Source organism: Sciurus vulgaris, assembly GCF_902686455.1.
Source record: "Sciurus vulgaris genome assembly, chromosome: 11".
NCBI lineage: Eukaryota > Metazoa > Chordata > Mammalia > Rodentia > Sciuridae > Sciurus > Sciurus vulgaris.
The window spans coordinates 27,407,702-27,427,652 of record NC_136472.1 but is presented as its reverse complement, the minus strand read 5'-3'; the positions used below and the strand labels follow the sequence as shown (position 1 = coordinate 27,427,652).

Here is a 19,951-nt window from a genome sequence, read left to right as displayed (position 1 = left end):
GAATGTGTGGCATTGGTAACCCCTGTTTTGGGGCCTCCCCCTCTAGATCTCGGCCCAGGAGAGCCGCCGTAAGAAGAAGGAATACGTGGAGTGTCTAGAAAAGAAGTAAGGGCCCCTCCCCAACCTGGCCTGCTCTCCCCAGTCCTCCTCCAAGGTGCCAGAGGCAGGGGTACAGGAGTGGGATGGTGGTGGGCAGGCCTGAGCCTGTGCCTGCTTGTCCCTCTAGGGTGGAGACCTTTACATCAGAGAACAATGAACTTTGGAAGAAGGTGGAGACCCTGGAGAATGCCAACAGGTGGGTGTTGCCCCCTGTACTCACCAGGCCCCCGAAGCCCCCTGGCTCGTGTGGCCCGGGGAGGCAGTAGAGGGGCACAAAGCCCTGAAGAGAGACCCTGCCACCTGGGACCTCACATCCTCTCCCTGCCCGTTTCCCAGGCTTCCTTGTCCACATATAGACACCTGAGGGGGCTGGGGAGCCACCTAAGTGAGACCCTGCAGAGCAAAGTTTTCCAAGCAAAGTCCTCAGACCAGCCCCATCAGCATTCTCAAGGAACATGTTAGAAATGATTATTTGGGGCCCCGAGTCAGTTTGAGAACCTTGCTACTCAAAGCCAGTTCCCTGGACAGGCCACATCAATATCCCCTGGGAACGTGTAAGAAAAGCAGAATTTCAGACTCTCCCCAGACTTGCTGAGCCCAAATCTGCATTTGAACAAGAACTTTGGGTGCATCATATACTTACTGGAGTTTGAGAAACATGAGCGTCCCAAGGCTACCACAGTGCCTAGCATGCAGTATAAAGTCACAGCTCTGGGTTCTTGCCCCACTCTGCCATTTCTGTGACCTCTCTGGGCTTCAGTTTTTTATCTACAGGAGGAAGACAGAAGCACTGTCTCCTAGGGTTCACGTAAGGATTCTATGAGACAATGCAATTCCTCCCTAGCCCGGTGCCTGGCATTTAAGGATGATCAATTCATGTTAGTTTTTCTTCTTTTATTTTTATTTTTCTGAATTCTTGATAGTGCCCAGCTGCAAGTGCAGGGAGATCTGAAATTATTTAGTGGGAGTAGTTACAATAACAGCCTGGTATACAGTAGGTGCTCAACACAAGCCTTTTACCTCCTTTCCTCCCTTCTTCTGTCCCAACTTGTCCTGTGGGCCCCAGCCACTCCCCTGATTGACCTGGAGAATCACCCTCTTCTCCCAGCCCCATTGTCTGGGCACAGCCGGAAGCTCACAACCTCATCTCCACCTTGGACCCCAAACAGGGACAGGCCCTTGGTGCTCTTTCGCCACCTGCTGTTCACTCTGGGAACTACACCAGGTTGGGTGGAGGAAGATGATTAACCGTTTGTTCACCCTCTGTGTGTACCCAGAGGATTCCAGCTGGGTGGGAGGACTGTAATGAGGACTGACATTGCAATCCATAAATAAACAAAGTGTTACAGCTGTTGTGATAACAGCAAAAAAGGCAATGAGATGAACGTGAATAATAGCGTCCAAGTACTGGCCGCACTCATACAGGCACTGTGCCAGACACGTCCTTCTCGTCAGCTCAGAGTGCTGTGAGGTGCGCAGGAGGGGAGGCCAGTGTGTCTGTGGCTGCCGTAGAGTAAGAAAAAGGAGGCTGGCCACCCTCCCCTCCTACCTTAGCCAAGAGCGGCCCAGGGTACCCCTGAGCTTCCAGAGGATGACCCGCACCCTGAGGCAGGCCCAGGTGCCCAAGCCACACTACAGAGGAGTCACATAGGAGGTGACCTCTTCATCTTCACTGCATGGGCACCTGGTGTGGAGGCCAAGACTGGAGCCAGCCCTGGCCCCCCAGGAAAGTTCCAGGAGGCAGAAACAACTGCTGGGTCCAAGCCTACCTGGTGACCACTGTGCCCCCCTCAGGACCCTGCTCCAACAGCTGCAGAAACTCCAGACCCTGGTCACCAGCAAGATCTCCAGACCTTACAAGATGGCCGCCACCCAGACTGGGACCTGCCTCATGGTAGGTGGTGTCTCCCCAGCACAGGGCCACAGGAGGACAACTCTTCCCCAGGATGGCTTTCTAGGAGGGTGGGCAGAGCTTTGAGGAATTGGTGGCATCATGGGTGATGTCACTGGGGTAAACTGTCCTTGTTCCTCATGGGCTGGCCCCCCGGCAGACCCCAGCTTGCTTCGCTGAACTCACAGAACGAGGTGCCACGTGACCTTCCCTGACCAGTTTAGCATGGTGTGGATGTGCAGGTCCCTTCCAGAGGTGGTTTCTGCAGACCCCACACAATGAAGGTGTTAGGGAGGTACAGGGAGTGTAGAAATGGTTCTTTCTGGAATGGATGGGGGAAGTGGAAGAAATTCCTAGAATCCCAAAAGGGCACCAGAGGTGGGGGCTCTGCTCCCCGCCTTCCATCCACTCTTTGAAATGTGAAGCCTGTAAGACCCTGAGGGCTGTGGTTGGTTGGGGTCCCCGACTCAGCTCCTCCTGCTGGCATGTCCTCCTCCCCAGGGATGGAGCCAGGGAGCACCGCCAGCCCCCCCCCCCTCCCCCTCCCCCTCCCCCTTTCCTGACTCCTCCCTGCTGAGTGCTGTAACCTTGTTGCCAGCCCCCTCTTTTTCTAGTGCTGCCTGTGGTATACCCTGCAATGACCTGGGGTGGCCTCCAGGGAGGGCGGGAGCCCCACATCTAGGGACTGGTCAGCTCTGGAGCTGCTTTTGTGGAAAAACTGGTTTTGGGGGAGAAGCACCCAGGGCGACCAGACCTGATGGCCGCTCTCTTGGTGCCCAGGTGGCAGCCTTGTGCTTCGTTCTGGTGCTGGGCTCCCTCGTGCCCTGCCTTCCTGAGTTCTCCAGCTCCCAGACTGTGAAGGAAGACCCCATGGCCACTGACAGTGCCTACACAGCCAGTCAAAGTGAGTAGCTCCCTGAGCCGGGCCACCTGCCCCAACTTCTGGCAGAAGCCAGATCCAAGAGAGGAGCCATGTTTTGGACGGGCACTGCCTCCTCCTAGCTCCTCATTTTGCAGATGAGGAAACTGAGGCCTGAAGAGGGTCTATGATTTGTTCAATGTGAGCGGTAGAATTGGGACCAGACACAGAGCTCTTGAGTCTCTGTCTGCCTCCCTGAGAGCCCCAGGAGCGATTTGGGGAGGTGGGCCTAGGTGATAACAAATGTTCCAGTCCTGAGCCCCGTGCAGTACAGTGCCAGTGATCATGGGACATCTCCTAAGTACCATCAATATTTTGTAACTGGGACGTCAGATGAGTTTCTGCTCAAGGGCCATTTCTAATAAGGCAGTAATGGTTGCCATGTGCTAAGCAAGATTCGGAGGCAGCACTCAGGACCCACAGGGAGGAGCGTCATGCTCGTTAGTACTGTCACCCTGGGCAGGGGAGGGGTGGTGATGGTGTGGGGGCTGATGCCCATCCCGGTGGGGGGCAGTGAGGTACAATGGTTAAGAGCATGGAGCTTAGAGTCAGTTATAGGTGCTGCTGCCACTTGACCTGGGGCGTGTGGCTTCAGCTCTCTAAGCCTCCATCTCTTCCCCCTGGCAAATGGGCGCTGCCACTGTGCACTTGCCGAGCACCTTCTGGGAACCTCAGTGAGTGGGGCGTCCGAAATGAGCACTCTCGCCCCTTACGGAAGACTCATTTGAAAAGAGAAAAGGCATTGCGTGAGTGGCAGGGGAGCCTAGAAGGGTGTGGCTTCCAGAGGCAAAGGATACTTTAGCTAGACTTGTGGAAGAACTTCTAGGCTACCCTTCATCATGTACCAGGAGCATGTAGCTGGCATGGAGAGAGGAGGAAGAGGAAACAGATGGGAGGTCAGAGAGAGGGGAGCTGGGGAGGAGTGAGTTTCAAGAAGGAGGGATACCGCAAGGAGGATGAGCAAGGCTCCTCCAGCGAGGAGGAAGCCGGCGGGGGAGGATGAGGGGAAGAGGAAGTGAGGGTGGAGCGGGAGCCACTCCCTGGACAGTGTGCCTCAGGAGGAGAGAACAGGATGGTTGCTGAGGGGTGGGCAGTAGGGGACAGAGGTCTGGAGAGCCATGTGTGTGTTTTTCCAAGGCCAGAGAAGCCAGTGGAGAGAAAACAATAGTCGCTGGGGGCTGGGGTTGAGCCAGCCGGAGCAGAGGAAGCCCCGGAGGGATGGTCCCGCGGAGCAAGGGCAGTGGTCAGGCCGTGTCTGGGCAAAGGGTGCGCTGGGGAAGGAGGTGGCTTTGGAGCAGGCGTTGCTCAACACCAGGGACCGCCTTTCACACAGACTCCCAGGTCAGGGCTGGGGCACTGGAGGGCTGGCGGCAGAGCTGGGTTTGCACCCTGTCTTCAGCAAGGACTAGTGTGGGACGATTTACCTGGTGGCCTGCACGCAACACTTGCTCTGGGGAACAAAGCTAAAAAGACTCATCCCTTGCCAGGTGGGCACAGTGGCACATGCTTATAATCCCAGAGACTTAGGAGGCTGAGCAGAAGGTTGCAAATTCAAGGCCAGGTTCAGCAAATTAGTGAGATCCTATCTAACAATGAAAAAGGATGGTGATGTAGCTCAGCGGTAAAGTGGTTCCTTTCCCAGCAGCAGGAGAAAAAAGTGCCAGACCTGGTACCCTTTGCTCATGAAGAGCTTCTTCCCAACTAACTGCCTTACTGAATGGTTTCGAGCGCGTGTTCTGTAGCACTCATTTAACCTCACATCTATGAGATTGGCCCTCATACCCCCATTTTACATATGGGCAGACTGAGTCCCAGAAAGGTTAAAGCAAGCAGTGAGACTAACTTGAGGTCGTGCAGCCAGGGACTGCTAGGGCTGGAACCCAGATCCACTCCAGTAAGATTCCAGAGCCGTGCCCTTTATGACTAGGCCAAGAGTAGGGCCAGATTGGAGGGGAGTGGGCACCTCAGGGACATCCCTCTCTCCCCTGCACTTTCCCCCCAGTGCCCTCCCGGAGCCTCCTGTTCTATGATGAGGGGGCCGGCTCATGGGAAGACAGCCGCAGCACCCTGCTGCCGGTAGAGCCCCCAGAAAGCTGGGAGATCAAGCCAGGGGGGCCAGGGGAGCAGCGGCCCCAGGACCACCTACAGCATGACCATCTGGACAGCAGCCACGAGACCACCAAGTACCTGAGTGAGGCCTGGCCGGGGGACGTCGGTGGCAACGACACCAGCCCCAACTTCTCCCACCCAAAGGAGTGGTTCCATGACAGGTGGGTGGGCGGCCCTTTCCCTGTCCAGGTCCAGCACCCACCTGCCCTCTGCCCACTGTAGCCACACCCTCCCAAGGACCCATCCCTCCCTGGTCCAGATCCAGGCGGCAGAGGGTGGAGGGGCTTCCTTCCAGACAGACGCATCACTAGCTTCTCCTTTCTCCAGGGATCTGGGCCCCAACACCACCATCAAACTCTCCTAGGCTGACCCGAGAACCAGGACACAGGACGGACCCCCTGGCACACAGAAGAGGAGTTCTCTCACTCACCAACCCGGACCCAGCTCGTACCCCCGCCCATCCCAGGAGAAAGGGCTCCACTTCTCCTGGCGCTCCCTGGCCGCCTCTTGGCTGGGGCCTCTCCACCCCCCCTGACATTTGGACTGTCCCCTTGGGCCAACCACTCTATTGTCACTCCTTCCTCACACAAACATCCGTCCTTCTCAGATAAACCACTCACTGGGCCACACCTCCTCCCTTCTCCAACACACCACTGCCTCCCTGTCCCCCATACACACACACACACACACACACACACACACACACACACACACAGACCCCCCCACGCCCACCCCGCCTCCCACTGTACAGAGACCAAGAACAGAAATTGTTTGTAAATAATGAACCTTATTTTTTATTATTACCCATCCCCTAAGATATTGTATTTTACAAATCTCCTTCCTACCTTCTCCCTTCCCTTGTTTTATATTTTATGAAGTTAGTGCGGGCTTTGCTGTTCCCCAGCCAGGGACCGAGGGACTCCCCCACCGTCCCCTGGCCTCCCCTGCCGCTGCCCAAGCTGCTGGGCCTTTTTAATTGCCAGACTGCTCTCCCCCACCGCTCAGCACATGCTTGAAGAAGGCAAAATCAAAAAAATAAAAAAAGATGCAGCATCAATTCCGGATTTGTGCCTTTCTTCCTGGGGGAAGGGGAGCGAGACGGAGGAATCGGGGTGAGAGGCAGGTGTCATTTTATATCTGGGTGGGGCTGCTTCTGCCAAATGGGCACCAAATTCAGATTAGACAAAGAATTCCTCTTCCCCCACCTCGAGGCTGCTGTAGAAACCTGCAGTCGCTGAGTATGGAAGCAGAGGGGTCTGGAAGCCACCATCTTGGCCTTTGGCAACTCTAAGTATCAAGCCCCTGGCATGGGCCAGGTACTGTGCTTGGCACTTTAAGTGCTGTCCCCAGCTCCGTCCTCCCAAGACCTCCCAGTTTCTTAGCTCTTGGGTCCTCTGCCTCAGCTGGATGAAGGCACAGCTGCTGTCATGGTGGTGTGCACCTGTAGTCCCAGCAACTCGGGAGGCTGAGGCAGGAGGATGGCAAGTTTGGGGATATAATTCAATGGTAGAGCCCCCTTGGACTCAATCACCAGGACCAAAAAAAAAAAAGTCAAAGAAAAAAAATTCCTGCCCTCTGGTGTCCACACTGTTTAATCTCCTCCCTCCAAGTAGGGAAAGACTTGTGAATAATTAGATTGCCCTTTATGGCAAAAGTGGAAAGATTTTGCAGGTGTAGTTAAGGTTCCATATCAACTGATTTTGAGTTCATCAAAAAGGGAGATGCTCTTGGCTGGGCCTGGATTAGTGGGAACTGGGCCTTTCCTGCAGGCTATGGGGCGAAACACCACATCGTGAAGAGGTACAGCTTCCAGGACCCAAGTGTTATGGCATTGAGGTCCTGAATCCACCAACAACCTGAACAAGCTCAGGTGAGGTCCCCAAGCTCCAGGTGGAATCACAGTCTAGATGACACCTGGGCTACAGTCTTGTCATATCCAGAGCAGAGGACCCAGGTCAGCTGTGCCAGGACTCGAGCCATAACTGAGATCACAAATGTGTGCCCTTTTAAGTTGTCATGTTGATGGTAAGTTGTCATACAGCACAGGAAACTAAGGCGTGCCATAACCTGAGCCTCCGTTTCTCCCTTTGAAAAACGAGGACTGAACACCAAGCACGAGGCCGTGGGGATTGGACCAGGTAAGTTCCACACAGTGCTTAGGACAGACAGCGCCCAGCCCACAGGGAGATCGGAGCAACATCAGCTGCAGGATGAGAGGCAACATTGACACAAAGTGCTAAGGGACAAGCAAGTGCTGGAGGGAGCAGAGTTAAGCACCTCGCCCAGACATGAGCAGCAGAGGCTTCCCGGAGGAGGTGACCAGAAAGATGGAAGGAAGTAGGCAGGAACGAGGAAAGGGGCATTCCAAAAAGAAGGAAAGCCGGGGCAAGACTCCAAAGTGGGAGAGCAGGAAAATGTCAAAGCAAATCAAATATTCAGAGATGCTCAGGAGGCTAGATGGCAAGGAGGGGCCAGAGCACAGGGCCCCCGGATGCAGTGCAAAGGCATCTGGACTTTTCACACAGAGAAGCAAGAGCCTGGAGGCAGGATGATCCCACATCAGCCACCGGCCAGGGGAGAAGCTGGGTGAGACCAGACAGCTATGGAACCTCAGAACTGGCCATCAAGCCCCGTCTTCCATGGCCTTTCTCCTCACAGCCTGGATGGAGCCCTTGCTGCCTGCTACTGAGTATCAGTTTTAACTGCTAAAAAGCACAGGCCATTAAAGGCTGGGCTCTGGATCCTGAGCTATTATTATTAAGTTATTAACAATAACTGTGTGTGTGTGTGTGTGTGTGTGTGTGTGTGTGTGTGTGTGTTGTGAGATTCTGGAATTGAATCCAGAAGCTTTCCACCACTGAGCCACACTCTCAGCCCTTTATAGGTTAGTTTGAGAGGGGATCTCACTAAGTTGCAGAGGCTTGGCCTCCAACTTACCATCCTCCTGCCTCAGCCTCCTGAGTCACTGGGATTACAGGCATGTACCACCACTCCTGGTTTAACAATAACGTTTAAGGCACTTTCCCCAGTACTAGGAAGGAAGAGGAGGAGGGAGAGGAGGGAGAGGAGAGAAGGAGGAGGAGGAGAAGAAGGGGAAGAAAAGGAGGAAGGGAGGAGAAGAAAGGAAAACTGGAGAAGGAGGAGGAGGAGGAGAAGAAGAAGAGGAGGAGGAGGTGGGGAGGGGAGGAGGAAGGGAAAATGAGATAATTCCAGAGGTGATAAGAAGGAATGTTACCAGGTTCTGACACCAGATTGGTTGTGGGGTTCAAGAGCAAGGACAATGACATTTCGGTGTCTGAGAACTGATTGGATGATGAGACAGTTTTCCAAGACACGGAATACAGGAGGAAGAACAGGTCTGGAGGAAAAGAGAACTCTTTTTTGCACATCTGACCTTTGAGTCTCAGCCAGAACATCCCCACCAGCCTTCGCACCTAGGACTTGGGAGAAAGGGATCCTGCTGCGGAGAGATGAGAATGACCAGCCCCCAGGTGGTGCGCTAGAGACTGGTGTCTGCATAAAAGGAAGCGAAGAAAGCCAGTGGGTAAGAACGGAGCAAGGCTGAGAAGAAACGGTGGGAAAGGGGCGAGAAATCGGAATTCAGTGTCCAGAAACGGACGGAGCCAACAGCTTCATGGAGGGTGGCCACTGTCCACACGCGATGCAAGAGGCTGGGGACGATGAGAAGAATAGGAAGTGAGGAGGACACTTGACTTCGTGGGAGCTGTGTCAGGGAAGAGTTGGTGGCAGGAGCCAGTGGAAGCTAGAACGGGTAGGGACAGAAATGAAGGACAGAGAAGACGGGATGTAGTCTCCTTAGGGGAACTTGGTGACGAAGGAGAGAGGGGGTGGTCACACTAGAAGGGGTGACATCGAGAGCAGTCAGGGCTGTTTTCACAAGAGAGAGCATGAACCATGGTTATTTCTAGTACACAAAGAGCCAACAAGAGGATAAATGGACGAAGGTGTCACAAAGAGGGGGAAAGATGGATGAGAGGGATGGGGATAGGATGCCGGGAGCGGATCCTGAAGAGGCCTGGGCCGGAAGGGGGACATTAGAGTGGGTGTGGAATGCAGGGGAGACAGGGAACGGGGCATCCTCAATAACTGGGAGGTACGTGGGTGGGGGCAAATGCTGGGGGTGGGCATGGGAGTCGAGTTGGAGAGAAGGGACAGTTTGAAAAGGGCACTTGGAAGAATGGGGGGGTGGTCTGACCCCTCATAATTAATTCACTTGTTAGCAAATATTTTCTGGGTAACCCTTAGGTGCACAGGACTGTGCTAACCTTGGAACTCAAACAAGACACAGCTCCTGAGATTAAAAGACTTGAAATCTGTCGTCCTCCCATTTTTGACTAGTCACCATGTACCAGGCATCAGATGGAGAATTTTCATATCCCAGTCAGAAACCAAAGTAACCCTAAGGGGAGGGTATTTTTCGTGCAGCTATTAGTCTCAAAGCTGCTATCCGACCCCGACTCCGTTGGGTTTTAGAGTGCATGCTGCCCCCCTCTCCTGGGCAGCCCTCCTCTTCAGCTCTATATCACAGCATGAGACCCATGAGCAACTGATGCAGAGAGCCCGCTGCTAAACCATGGTCATCCGGATCCCCTGCCTCTGCCAGTCCATCCCAAGCAGACTTCCCAGCCTGTGTTGGGATGCAGGGTTAGTTCCCTCCCACAAGCCACCTACTGATACACTGCCTCCTCATGCGTGTGCACCACCTCTAAGGGGCCAGGTCCCCAGTGCATTCCGGCAATGGAACTGCAGCCCCCACAAGCTATTGTTAGTCCTGCAGCCTGCTTTGCCATAGCACATGTGGTGGCTTTTCCAGTGCCAATCATCCTGCTGAGATTACCATTACAAACCCTTTGTCATACCTGGAAACCAAAACTCTGGCAGCAGGGAGAGCGGAGTACAAACCCTCAATCCCGGGGGGGCTGGACAAGCCTAGGAAGCGGTCAGCTAATCTGGGCACCTATCAGCTGTCGGTACCCTTTGGGTCTTTCCCAGCAGTGGAGGAGACCGGTTGGGAACTGAGCTCTGAAGGAACCAGAGTTGCTTGGTCATCAGAGTGGCAGTGAAGGGAGGCGCTCGGAGGTCCGCGTTGCACCTGAGTGTGTGGTCAAGTATCCCACCTCTCCAAGTTTCAGCGTTCTCATCTGGAAGACGATACCCACCCTCACAAGGCTGCTAGGAGGGGTGGTTGAAAGCCTGCGTGTAGACATGAGCACTTATTCTCTGAGCACAGAGGTAATGAACGGGCTGGAGATCAGCCGGAGGGCTTGCAACTGGAAAAGACTACAGAAGGTGGTGAGGCTGGTCAAGGGAGGGACCTGCATATTCCTCTCTTCTTGGGAGGAGGGCAGAGCCACTGCCAGAGGATAATGCAGTCAGCAGCTGGTCCTAAGTGGGGAGGTGTGAGCATGGTGGAATGAAGTCTCACTTTTAAAAGGACTGAGTGGAGAGAGCTCTGCGGGAAAGAACTAAACAAAAACCCAACCTGGAAACCCAGCAGCTAGGCAGCTTGGTGAGTGAATGTCAAACCCAGCCAGAACTACCCATAATTCATGGTGTAGGAGGCTAGCCTTAGCCAGGAACAGGAGCCAAGACTCCAAGAAGGGCAGTCCCAAGGACAGCTGGGTGGGCGCTCCCAAATGCCCAGCCCTCCCACCCCCCACAGTGGACATCTTTCAAACTTGGCTTTAGGAACAACTCCTCTGTGGCCAAGAAGTTTAATCCAATCCTATTCATCCAATAGAGGTTGCTGGAGAGAAGGCGAGAGACAGAATCTAAGCAGCCTGGCCCCTGCCCTTAGGGACCTCACAGATCAGAGGAAAGCGAACACCACCATGGTTGTTACTGTGTGGGCAGCAACATAAAAGAGTGGAAAGGGGCATTTGTTCGGGTACCAGAAGACCTGGTTTTAAATCCTTGCTGCCTGAGCCATCTTGAACAAATAAATCTCTTGCATGACATCGTCTTGTCTTTCTCTGTAACATGGAGGAAATGATAATATCTACCACCCAGAGTTGTGGTGAGGATCAGATGAGACGTAGCTATTGTTAGTATGCAGGGGATGACGGAAGAGAGGCCCAGGAAGTTGTCGGCATCTGTACTGGAGTATTGGGAGGGGAGCTTGGAGAGGTGGCTCTGGAGATGGACCATGAAAGACACACCGACTTTCCACAGGCAGAACATGGACGGGGACCTACTCCAGGCAATGGGAGCAAAGGCATGGAGCAGGACAGCCACTGATGGGCTGGAGCATCAGGGAACCCCAGAACGGCCCATTCTCCTTCTCTATAAAGGCTGGTCCCTGTCACCTTCCCAGCTCAGGTCAGTGGGGAAGAGTAAGACACAGACCTAGACAATAAACATTCCGGGTAGAGGGCATCAGGGGCCAGGAGGAAGCCATTCAGCTGGAGCTATCCGGGGAGTCTTCCTGGAAGAGGAGGCTTTTAAAAGAAAATCAGAATTTAAACTCCACGAGCAGATTTCTGATGCAGGGCACAACCTGTATCATGCCATATAGACCTAAGGCTAGTTTCCACAATAAGGAGCACAGATGCATGGAAGGAAAAGAATGGACGGGAATGGGTGATGAGATGGAGGAAGATCAAGGCAAGCCTTGATGTCAGGCGAAAGTACAGGCAAGGGGGACCCACTATATACTGCAGGGGGGACAATATATGCTGTGGTCAAAGGTGGATTTCGGAAAGATGAATTCGTGCCATGCATAGGCATCAGATCTGAGAAGTTAGCCAGGGTCCCACCCCAGTCCTGATAAAAGGTTCAGATGATGAACCACCCAAGGAGAAGAGGAGATGGGAGCAAGGAGGGATCATGGGACTTGGCCTTGGCAGGGGAAAAAGGGGAAGTAACCCAAGATAGACCTCAAGGGGGCCTCTAGTCCTTTCCTCTGGCATTGGCTTCTCCCCTCTTCTGCCCCCAGGAACCTGATTCTACCTTCTGGGACACCCTGAATCTTTAGCCTGAAGGACTCCCAGCCAGGCACAAGCTGAGGGCTCCAGGTTTGGGAGCTATCTGCCTACACAAGCCTGCAGCTGGGTCCCTCTTCAGCCCGGGAGTACAGAGCTCTAGGCCTACATATAGCCTGACCCATAATCTGGGTCATCCCCAAATTCGAGGCGTCCCTGGGTATACTCCCCTTCTTTTGGCCCTTCCCCAAATCCAATTGAATCTCTAAACTCCCATGGCGCAGACGGGGTTAAAGCTGGTTCATGTCACGCCCCTGCCCCCCTCCACCTGCCCGCTGCAGCAGCAAATGTAGAAGCCGGAAAACGCGGGACTGGGGGGGGGGTGGGGGGTGCACCACAGCGGCTGAGTGACGGGCAGGGCGATGATTGGCAGCTGCCGAGCAGCCGGTACCGGCTCGCGGGCGGGGGCTCGGAGGTGGGCTCCGGCAGCGCCCCCAACACCCGTCCTCGCGCACCGGCTAGGTTCGTGCCCGCGGCCGGCTAGGCCGGGCTCGCTCCCTCAGTGCCCCGAGCGGGGCTGGCTGGGCGGGGCGGCGCCCTCCCTCCAGACCCCACGGGGTGGCGGGTGTCTCTAAGGTGACACTCCGGTGCGCGGCGGCGGCGGCGGCGGCGGGAGCACGCTCGCCGGCCGGGCTCGGGCTCCGCTCGCACGCAGGCTCCGGCCGTCCGGGGGGCGCCCCTGCGCGCTCGACGCAGCACCCCGACCCCCTCCGAGGACTCCCCCGGGGCGCGGGAGGATCCCCCCAGCCTCTCCCCGGCGTAGCGCCCAGCGTCCGGCTGTTCCTGTCGTCTGAGCGCCGGCGTCGCGAGGGACGAGCGGGACCCTGCACTTCCCTCGCTCCCCGCCTCGCGCCCCGGGCCCAGGCGGAGCGGAGACTCTGAACTTTAGGCAGGAAACCCCGCAAGGCCGCAGGAGCCGCGGGAAGGAGGCGGCCGCAGGATGGCGAGGGCCCGGGCGGCGGAGGGCCGCGCGGGGACGGGGCGGCGGCGGCCGGGCCGCGGAGGAGGAGGTGGTGCGGAGGCGCTGCAGGCGCGGGGAGGAGGCCGAGGTCTTGCTGCCCTGGCCCGAAGGCCCCCGGGGCATGGCCGCTGCGCCCCCGATGGAGGAGCGGTTCCGCCAGATGCACCTACGAAAGCAGGTGTCTTACAGGTAAGGAGGTGGGGGCCGAGGGAGCGCAGCGCTCGGGACCACCTCTCCCAGCAGTCAGCCCCAGAAGTAGCTTGCAGCGAGCGCCCGGCGCTTGCCTGGCCCTGCTGGGGATGGAGAAGGGGTGTCGCGACTTCTCTGCATGAACTCTGCAAGCCCTATTCATCCCGCACATAATCATTGAGTGCCAACTGTGTACCAAGCGCTGTGCCTCTGTGCTGAGAAAGATGGTCACCGACATGACTCTTACAAACTTCTATCTGTTGGAGAGAGCAGGGAGATGCCTTTGGCTCTCCTTCTGGGGGAAAAAAAAGAACCCCTGTTCATTCAACAGGCCTTTTTCCCAGTATGCTAGGCACTGGACTGCAGACGTGAGATGCTCCCAGCCGGCCACCAAGGCTGAGATCCTGCTACCTAGAGATGGAGACAGGAATCCCTGTCCGGCCCCGGCGCTACAGCAGGCTGTCACTGGTGTAAACAGTGGTGAGGGGATGTCTCTGTGCCCACCAAACATCTTAGTTAAACCATCTTCTGCCTGTGTATAACTCCCAGCTTCCCTTGCTCTGCCCTCTCTGCACAGAGAGAGGGCCACCCCTCAGGACAAAGGTGGTGCTGGGGGAGTGGGGCAAGGCAGCCAGGGCTGTCCTTCCCTTCCTGGTGCCTTCCCAGATTAGAGTCTCCACTTGGATTTGTTGCCCCTCTAAAGTCCCTGCCACAGTAAGACCTCCTTTTGAGGGTCCAGCAGGTCAGCAACCTGGCTGAAGAAGTCAAATTTCCTGCTGTTGACAACCATGGGGTGGGGATTGAGGTGTGTCTGAGGCTGATCTGGTTCTCCCTGGAGCTTCTGAGATGATGCATCATAAAACTGACCCATCCCAGGGAGCTTAAAGGGCCCCACAGTTCTTAATGGTTATGAGGCCATCAGGCTTCCATTATTGGAGAAGGGATTTTTCCACCATTGTGAAGGGAAATGCTCAGAGCAAATGGGAAATGGGTTAGATTCCCAGGGGCTCTACCTTCACTCTGGGAATCACGGGTATGCTGGGCTCCATTACCAGGCTCTTCCAGAAATTCATGCTGAGAAGTACATCATCCATCCTGTGACTGACTGAGATAGAGACGCCTCTGAAGGTCCCTCTGGGGGAGGAAGTACAGAAGGACTGACAGGGAATGGGGCAGAGAATGCAGAATGAATCCTGGAAGAAATATTAGTGCGACAGTCAGGAGAACTGGTTTGTATTCTCACTTCTGCCTGCGATTTGATGCATGTCCTTGAACTGACAGTATCTCTTCAGGCCTCAGCTCTTCACCTGTAACACCAGGGGATGGCCCCAAGATTTTTCTTGGCTGTGGGTCAGGTAGTAACAGGCCCTGTAGTTGGAAAGAAGGCCAGCATCAGGGAAAGTCTTAGTGGAAAGGGACCAGAGAAGAATTAAAGGGCTGACATGGAAGATGCTCTGTGCATGAGAACACACACACACACACACACACACACACACACACATACACACACACACTGTGATTCTCTCAGGTGGTTCCAGAATAGAGACTCCTCCACAGCCCAGACTTGGTGCCTCCAGTCACCAAGGATGCACTGTAACCAAGTTGTAGATTTTTTTCTGGCTGTGAAGAGAAGAGGCCTCCGGGTCACCTGTGTGAGGTTGCAGAAGCCAGAGCTAGGACAGATTGGGCAGAGTGCCCCCTCACACACTGGGGTCATGCTGCAAGACCAGAGCTGGACAAGGCATCAAGGCAAGGAGAGCCCCCTGCAGAAAGGACAGAAGAAACCTTGGGAAATAGGTAGCGGCCCGGGTCCCAGGTCTCTGGGGACCCCAGCAGAACAGGCAGTGCTTTTGGGCTAATCCCTCACATGTGGCTGCCGTCCTGAGAGGCCTGATGACCCAGGCTGCTGTTCCTTGTACAGGCCGCCCTGGGGCTGGCAGGCACTCAGGCCCCTGGTGGCCCTTTTCACATCCTCCGCTGCCACAGTTCCATGTAGCTCTGGCTCGCAGTTAAACCTCCCACCCCGCTGTGAGGAGTTGCTAAGAAAAGCAGCTGCAAGCCTTCTACAGAGAGAAAAGGCTTTTAGGCAGAAATGCGGGGGCACAAAACTCCGAGGGCCAGGGGCAGAAGCGGAAGCAGGATTGAGGCCTGGCTGCTTCTGACGCAAGTGAGTACCAGCGGGGCTTTCAGCAGGACAGTAGAAGCATGTAGGGGTGTGGAGGTTTCTGAGAAATAGGTTCCCTCTCTTTCCAATGCCTGAATGGACTGGAAGTAGCCCTGGCAGCTGCTTCAGGCCCATGGGGAGATGGCAAGTCTGTGCCAGCAAAACCTCTGACACCTGGAAGGGCAGGGGCAGGAGGAAGGGGTAGGATGGAGGAGCAATAAGGAAAGAAGATGACCCATTGCAGTAGCACATGCCTGTAATCCCAGTGACTCAGGAGGCTGAGGCAGGAGGATCCAAGTTCCAGGTCAGCCTGAGCAAATTAGCAAAGCCCTATTTCAAAATTAAAATAAAATGGGCTGGGGATGTGGCTCAGTGGTAGAGTGACTGGATTCAATCCCCAGTACTACACACACACACACACACACACACACCCCTCCCACACACAAAATAAGAAGGCAAGAAACTAGGCAAGGGGACATGGAGTGTGGCAGGACTCTTTTTTGATTTAAATGGGACTTGGTTTGCAATTAGCCCAAAAAAAGTGGGGACAGGGTGTTAGGTGGTCTACACAGACCAACCAGAAGATGAACAGAACTCAGACCTCTGGAACTAAGCTAAGTCGTTCCCAAAATGGATCACTAGGGATGTCCCTTAAAATGGATGCTTAAACCCTACCCTTGGAGATCCCAAAATAGGTAGTATAGGTTTGGGCCTGAATATCGCAAGTGGACAAACCCCTCCAAGGTAATCTTGATAGTTGAGCAGGTTAGGAAACCCCTGGCTTCACCTGTGAGGAAGCCAAAGGAGAGAGAAAAGGGCTGGAGAAAGGAGAAAAAGGGAGAAAAACAGGAGCTGACTCCCTGGGGTGTGGCTGGCAGGGGGCTTCCCTGCGCTGTTTCAGGAGGAGAACCAGCACCTCAACCTAGAGTTCTGGCCCTGGGCCAGCCACTGCTGAGGTGGAAGTTTGGGACATGATCCATTCCCTTGACAAAAATATGATCCCATACAGGGCCAGACAGTAAATATTTTAGACTTTGCCAGTCACATGGTCCCTGTCACAGTTACTCTGCCACAACGGTGCAAAAGCAGTCATAGACCATGTGTAAACGAGTGGGTGTGCCTGGGTTCCAGTGGAACTTTATTTATAGACCCTGAACTTTACATTTCATCTCATTTCCACTGTCACAAAATATTATTCTTTTGCTTCTTCTCCAATGGTTTCAAAACGTAAAAACCATTCTTAACCCATGGACCCTACAGAAACAGGTAGCAGTTCAGATACAGCTCAGGGGCCATGGTTTACCAACTCTGACCTAGTGAAAGGGACAGAGCAAACACAGGGAAAATCAGCTGATGGGGACACTTGGAACCTGCCATTGAGGGACACAGTGGTCCTGCCTTCCACCAAGAGAGGTACCTGCACTCCCCACACATGCACACAGGCTTCCAGGTCAGAGACCTGGGTTCCGGATTCCAGCCCCGCGGCTTCCTAGAGTACAACTCTGACCCTGTTTCCTCATGTGGAAAATGGGAACAATGACACCCACTTAGGAGCGAGGCTGGGGAGGGTAAGGCCGATAAGAGATGTAAGCAGGGGTGAAACACGATGCAGGTATTTTGCCCTGGATAGCTGGACCCCACTGGTGTGTCACAGAGGAGACTGGTCCTGGGCAGTGGATGAGTAATGGGACCTGGGGGTGGCAAAGCTTAGGGAGACAGCAAGGACTGAGCACGCATGCCTCTTCCAGCCTGTGGTCCTTCCTCTGCCCCCTCCACCCCCGCAGAGGGCTGGTGGTGGGGAGGGCAACTGGAGACCCAGTTGGGGATGGAGCGCATGCCCCCTGCTGCGGGCACATGGTGCCAGGGACATGGTTCCTCATGGGAGGGGCACCTGATCCTACGCTCCCTGCTGCTATTTACCAGAAGCTAAAAATAACCCAAGAGTGACAGGGAGATGGGGCCGATTTGTAATTTAAATAGCAACAGGATAAAGCAAGGAGCTGAAGAGATCACATTCTGTCCCGAATTAAAAATGCAAAACCGGGGGCAGAGAGCTGAGATGGAGCAGGAGGAGGGAGGGGGCCTCCTGCCAAAGGAAGCCAGAAGCTAGGGGTCCATCCATTTTCCTTCCTTTGGAAGGGCGGGGTCAGGCCCTGCCCGGAACTCCTTCCTCCCCTCTGACCCAGGATCTTGCTGACAAGGCCCAGAGGTGGGGCCAGGCCTGTCCTGAAGGCCTATGTGCAGGGATGGGGACCCCACTTTGACACAAGAAGCTAGGATGTGCCCCAAGCAGCCCAGTCCCTGTACCAGGAGCAACTGGAGCCCAAGTTCCGGGTGGGGTGGGGCCCTGCTGAGGTGGTGGCCTGCAAAAGACTAGGCAGGAGTCCCCTCTTTGCTTCAGTTGATAAATTTTCACAGCAGGTGTTCAGAAAGAACCCTCGAGGGTCCAGATCCCAGGTGAGGGTTAGGGCAGGCTGAGAACCCCTTTTGTGACACCCAAAGCAGGTAAGGGTGGCATTGGGACTAGAGTCTCCTAGGCTCTGGGGTGTTTGACAGGTGCTCTTGACCTACAGATGCTTGGGGAAGGAAGGCTGAGCACAGCACAGAGTCGGCCAGGACTGGTGGGCCACCAGGCTGCGATTTAGAGATGAGAAACACCTTGGAGAAGTTAAGTGATTTGTTAAGGTGGCACTACCAGAAATCAGTAGAGCCAGGACCAGCTTCAGATCTGTCTCCTGCAAAGCCTTTTTACCCTGGCAGGCTTCCAAGGGTCTGGCCCTTCTTCCAGGAGGATCTTTTCTTTGGACTTGGTACTAAGTGATTGTATCCTTGGAGGGGTAAAGGGACTGGTGGCGGGCAGTGGATGAGGGGACTGAACCATGCCTGTGTCATCAGGGCTTATGAACCTACAAGAGGGTGGAAGCCTTGGAAGGTGGGAGGCCTGCTGATCCTGGCCTTGGTGCTGGGCACAGTCCAAACTGGGTGCAGAAGGAATTTCCCTAGGGTAGGCCCTTGCTGGTAAGAGGAGATTCACCCAGGCATCTCTCCCACCTCCAGCCCAAGCACCTGAGAGGCGCCAAAAAGAAACGTCAAGAGATGGTGGTTAGAAGGCCACCTTTGATGATTGAGCTGCCAGTGCTGTACCCAGGGTCCTCTTGCCCTAGTGGGAGAGGGTCCCCAGTCCCTCTTCCAGATTTCCTTTTGGTCATGATTTTAACGAGACTGCACAGAAGAGCTTAATCAAATTCCCATCTGTCACTAGCCAGCAGCACCTGCAGCTTGCCTCGGGTACAACTGTTTGCTCCAGCAGGGGGCAGAGGCCCAGCACCTGGGCAGGGACCAGTGATCAGCAGGTACTCCCGGGCTCTGGGTTGCTCCCAAGGGCTAAAGCAAGTATCTGGACCACAGGCTTAGCTTCTGGGACAGGATTTAGACTTTCAAAACCCTCCATGTCTCCCTAGTCACTCATGCAACCAGAAGCCAGTTTCCCTCCCTCACTCAGCTTTTTGGACATTTATAGTCAAAACCATTTCAAGTTCTGTAGAAAGTCACTGAGCACATAATTTTGTACCCAGCACAGCATGAAGAGTAACATAGGGTTCAAGAATCTTGTAACGTGACAAGAATAATGTGTACAAATCAAATTATACAATGTTATTGGGAACAAAAGTGAGGGTCAGAGGTAAGTCTGTGAGGTGGGCATGCTGACTCAGGAACAGCATTTGACACTTAGTTGGTATCTATAAAATATTTGTCATTTGAATGAATGAATGAAACCTGGAGATCAGGGAAGAAGATTGAAATGAAATGGTCAGATCTAGAGGAAATCTTAGAAATTGTCTGGTCCAACCTAGAGAGGTTATGACTAGCCCAGAGTCACACAGCAAAGGGCTATAGTGTGAATTAATGAACTCTGGGGCTCCTTCTACCTTTCCAGCTCTATGGCTTGGATTGGAGTTTTAAGAATGGAGATTTTAATTGGCCAAATATCAAAGGTACAGGCCAGCAGAGCTTCACAGGCAAAATAGACCAGCAGGGGTCAGAACTGCATGTTAAAGTGAATATGAAAGACAGGGAAGAAAGAACTGTTTATTGAGCTCCTACTATGAATCACACTTGGGCACTGTGTGAATTGAGAGAACATCTCTTTAGGGAAAGCCTGGACAAAGAAGCAAGAAAGTAAGAGGCTCCAGAGCCCAAGGAGGCCTGAAGGTCAGGCCAAGGAGGCTGGCTTGGCAGGTTTTGAGAGCAGAGGATGTCCAGGTCATGGGTTGAGTGTGTGGTGGCCTGGTACATTTATTTTCCCCAGCTCCCACTTGCTCATCCAGGCCACAGAAAGTAGAACACCTCACCCTCTGGGGCCTCAATAAAGCCCAGAATAATTGTCTTACCCAGATTCCTCTTCCTGTGTGTACCTGGGTGTATTCTGAGGGGTCCCCAGCTGCCCAGTACTAGCACGTATTGTCCTAGGAACTGCCAAGGGCATCCTCCCCAGCCCTGTGCACCTGTCCCTTCTAGCTTCGTCCTCCCCACACCAGCTGGAGAACAAAGCTGGTGTCGACAGCTTTGAGGGGTACAAGCCCAAGGTGGCCCTGGTCCCAGGCTCAGGACTACTCTG

At 54.5% G+C, this 19,951-nt stretch overlaps 1 protein-coding gene across 1 annotated transcript in view; it reads left to right on the top strand.

Moving 5' to 3' along the window:
• Window positions 1–6,075, top strand: part of CREB3L1 (cAMP responsive element binding protein 3 like 1) — a 34,101-nt gene extending 28,026 nt beyond the window's left edge. Inside the window, 8 exon segments of the mRNA XM_079102055.1 lie at window positions 47–105; window positions 227–295; window positions 1,894–1,993; window positions 2,771–2,894; window positions 4,912–5,179; window positions 5,383–5,413; window positions 5,415–5,438; window positions 5,441–6,075. Coding sequence (XP_078958181.1) covers window positions 47–105; window positions 227–295; window positions 1,894–1,993; window positions 2,771–2,894; window positions 4,912–5,179; window positions 5,383–5,413; window positions 5,415–5,438; window positions 5,441–5,629 — 864 coding nt within the window. The 3' untranslated portion in view covers window positions 5,630–6,075.
• Window positions 6,076–19,951: the final 13,876 nt, after the last annotated feature.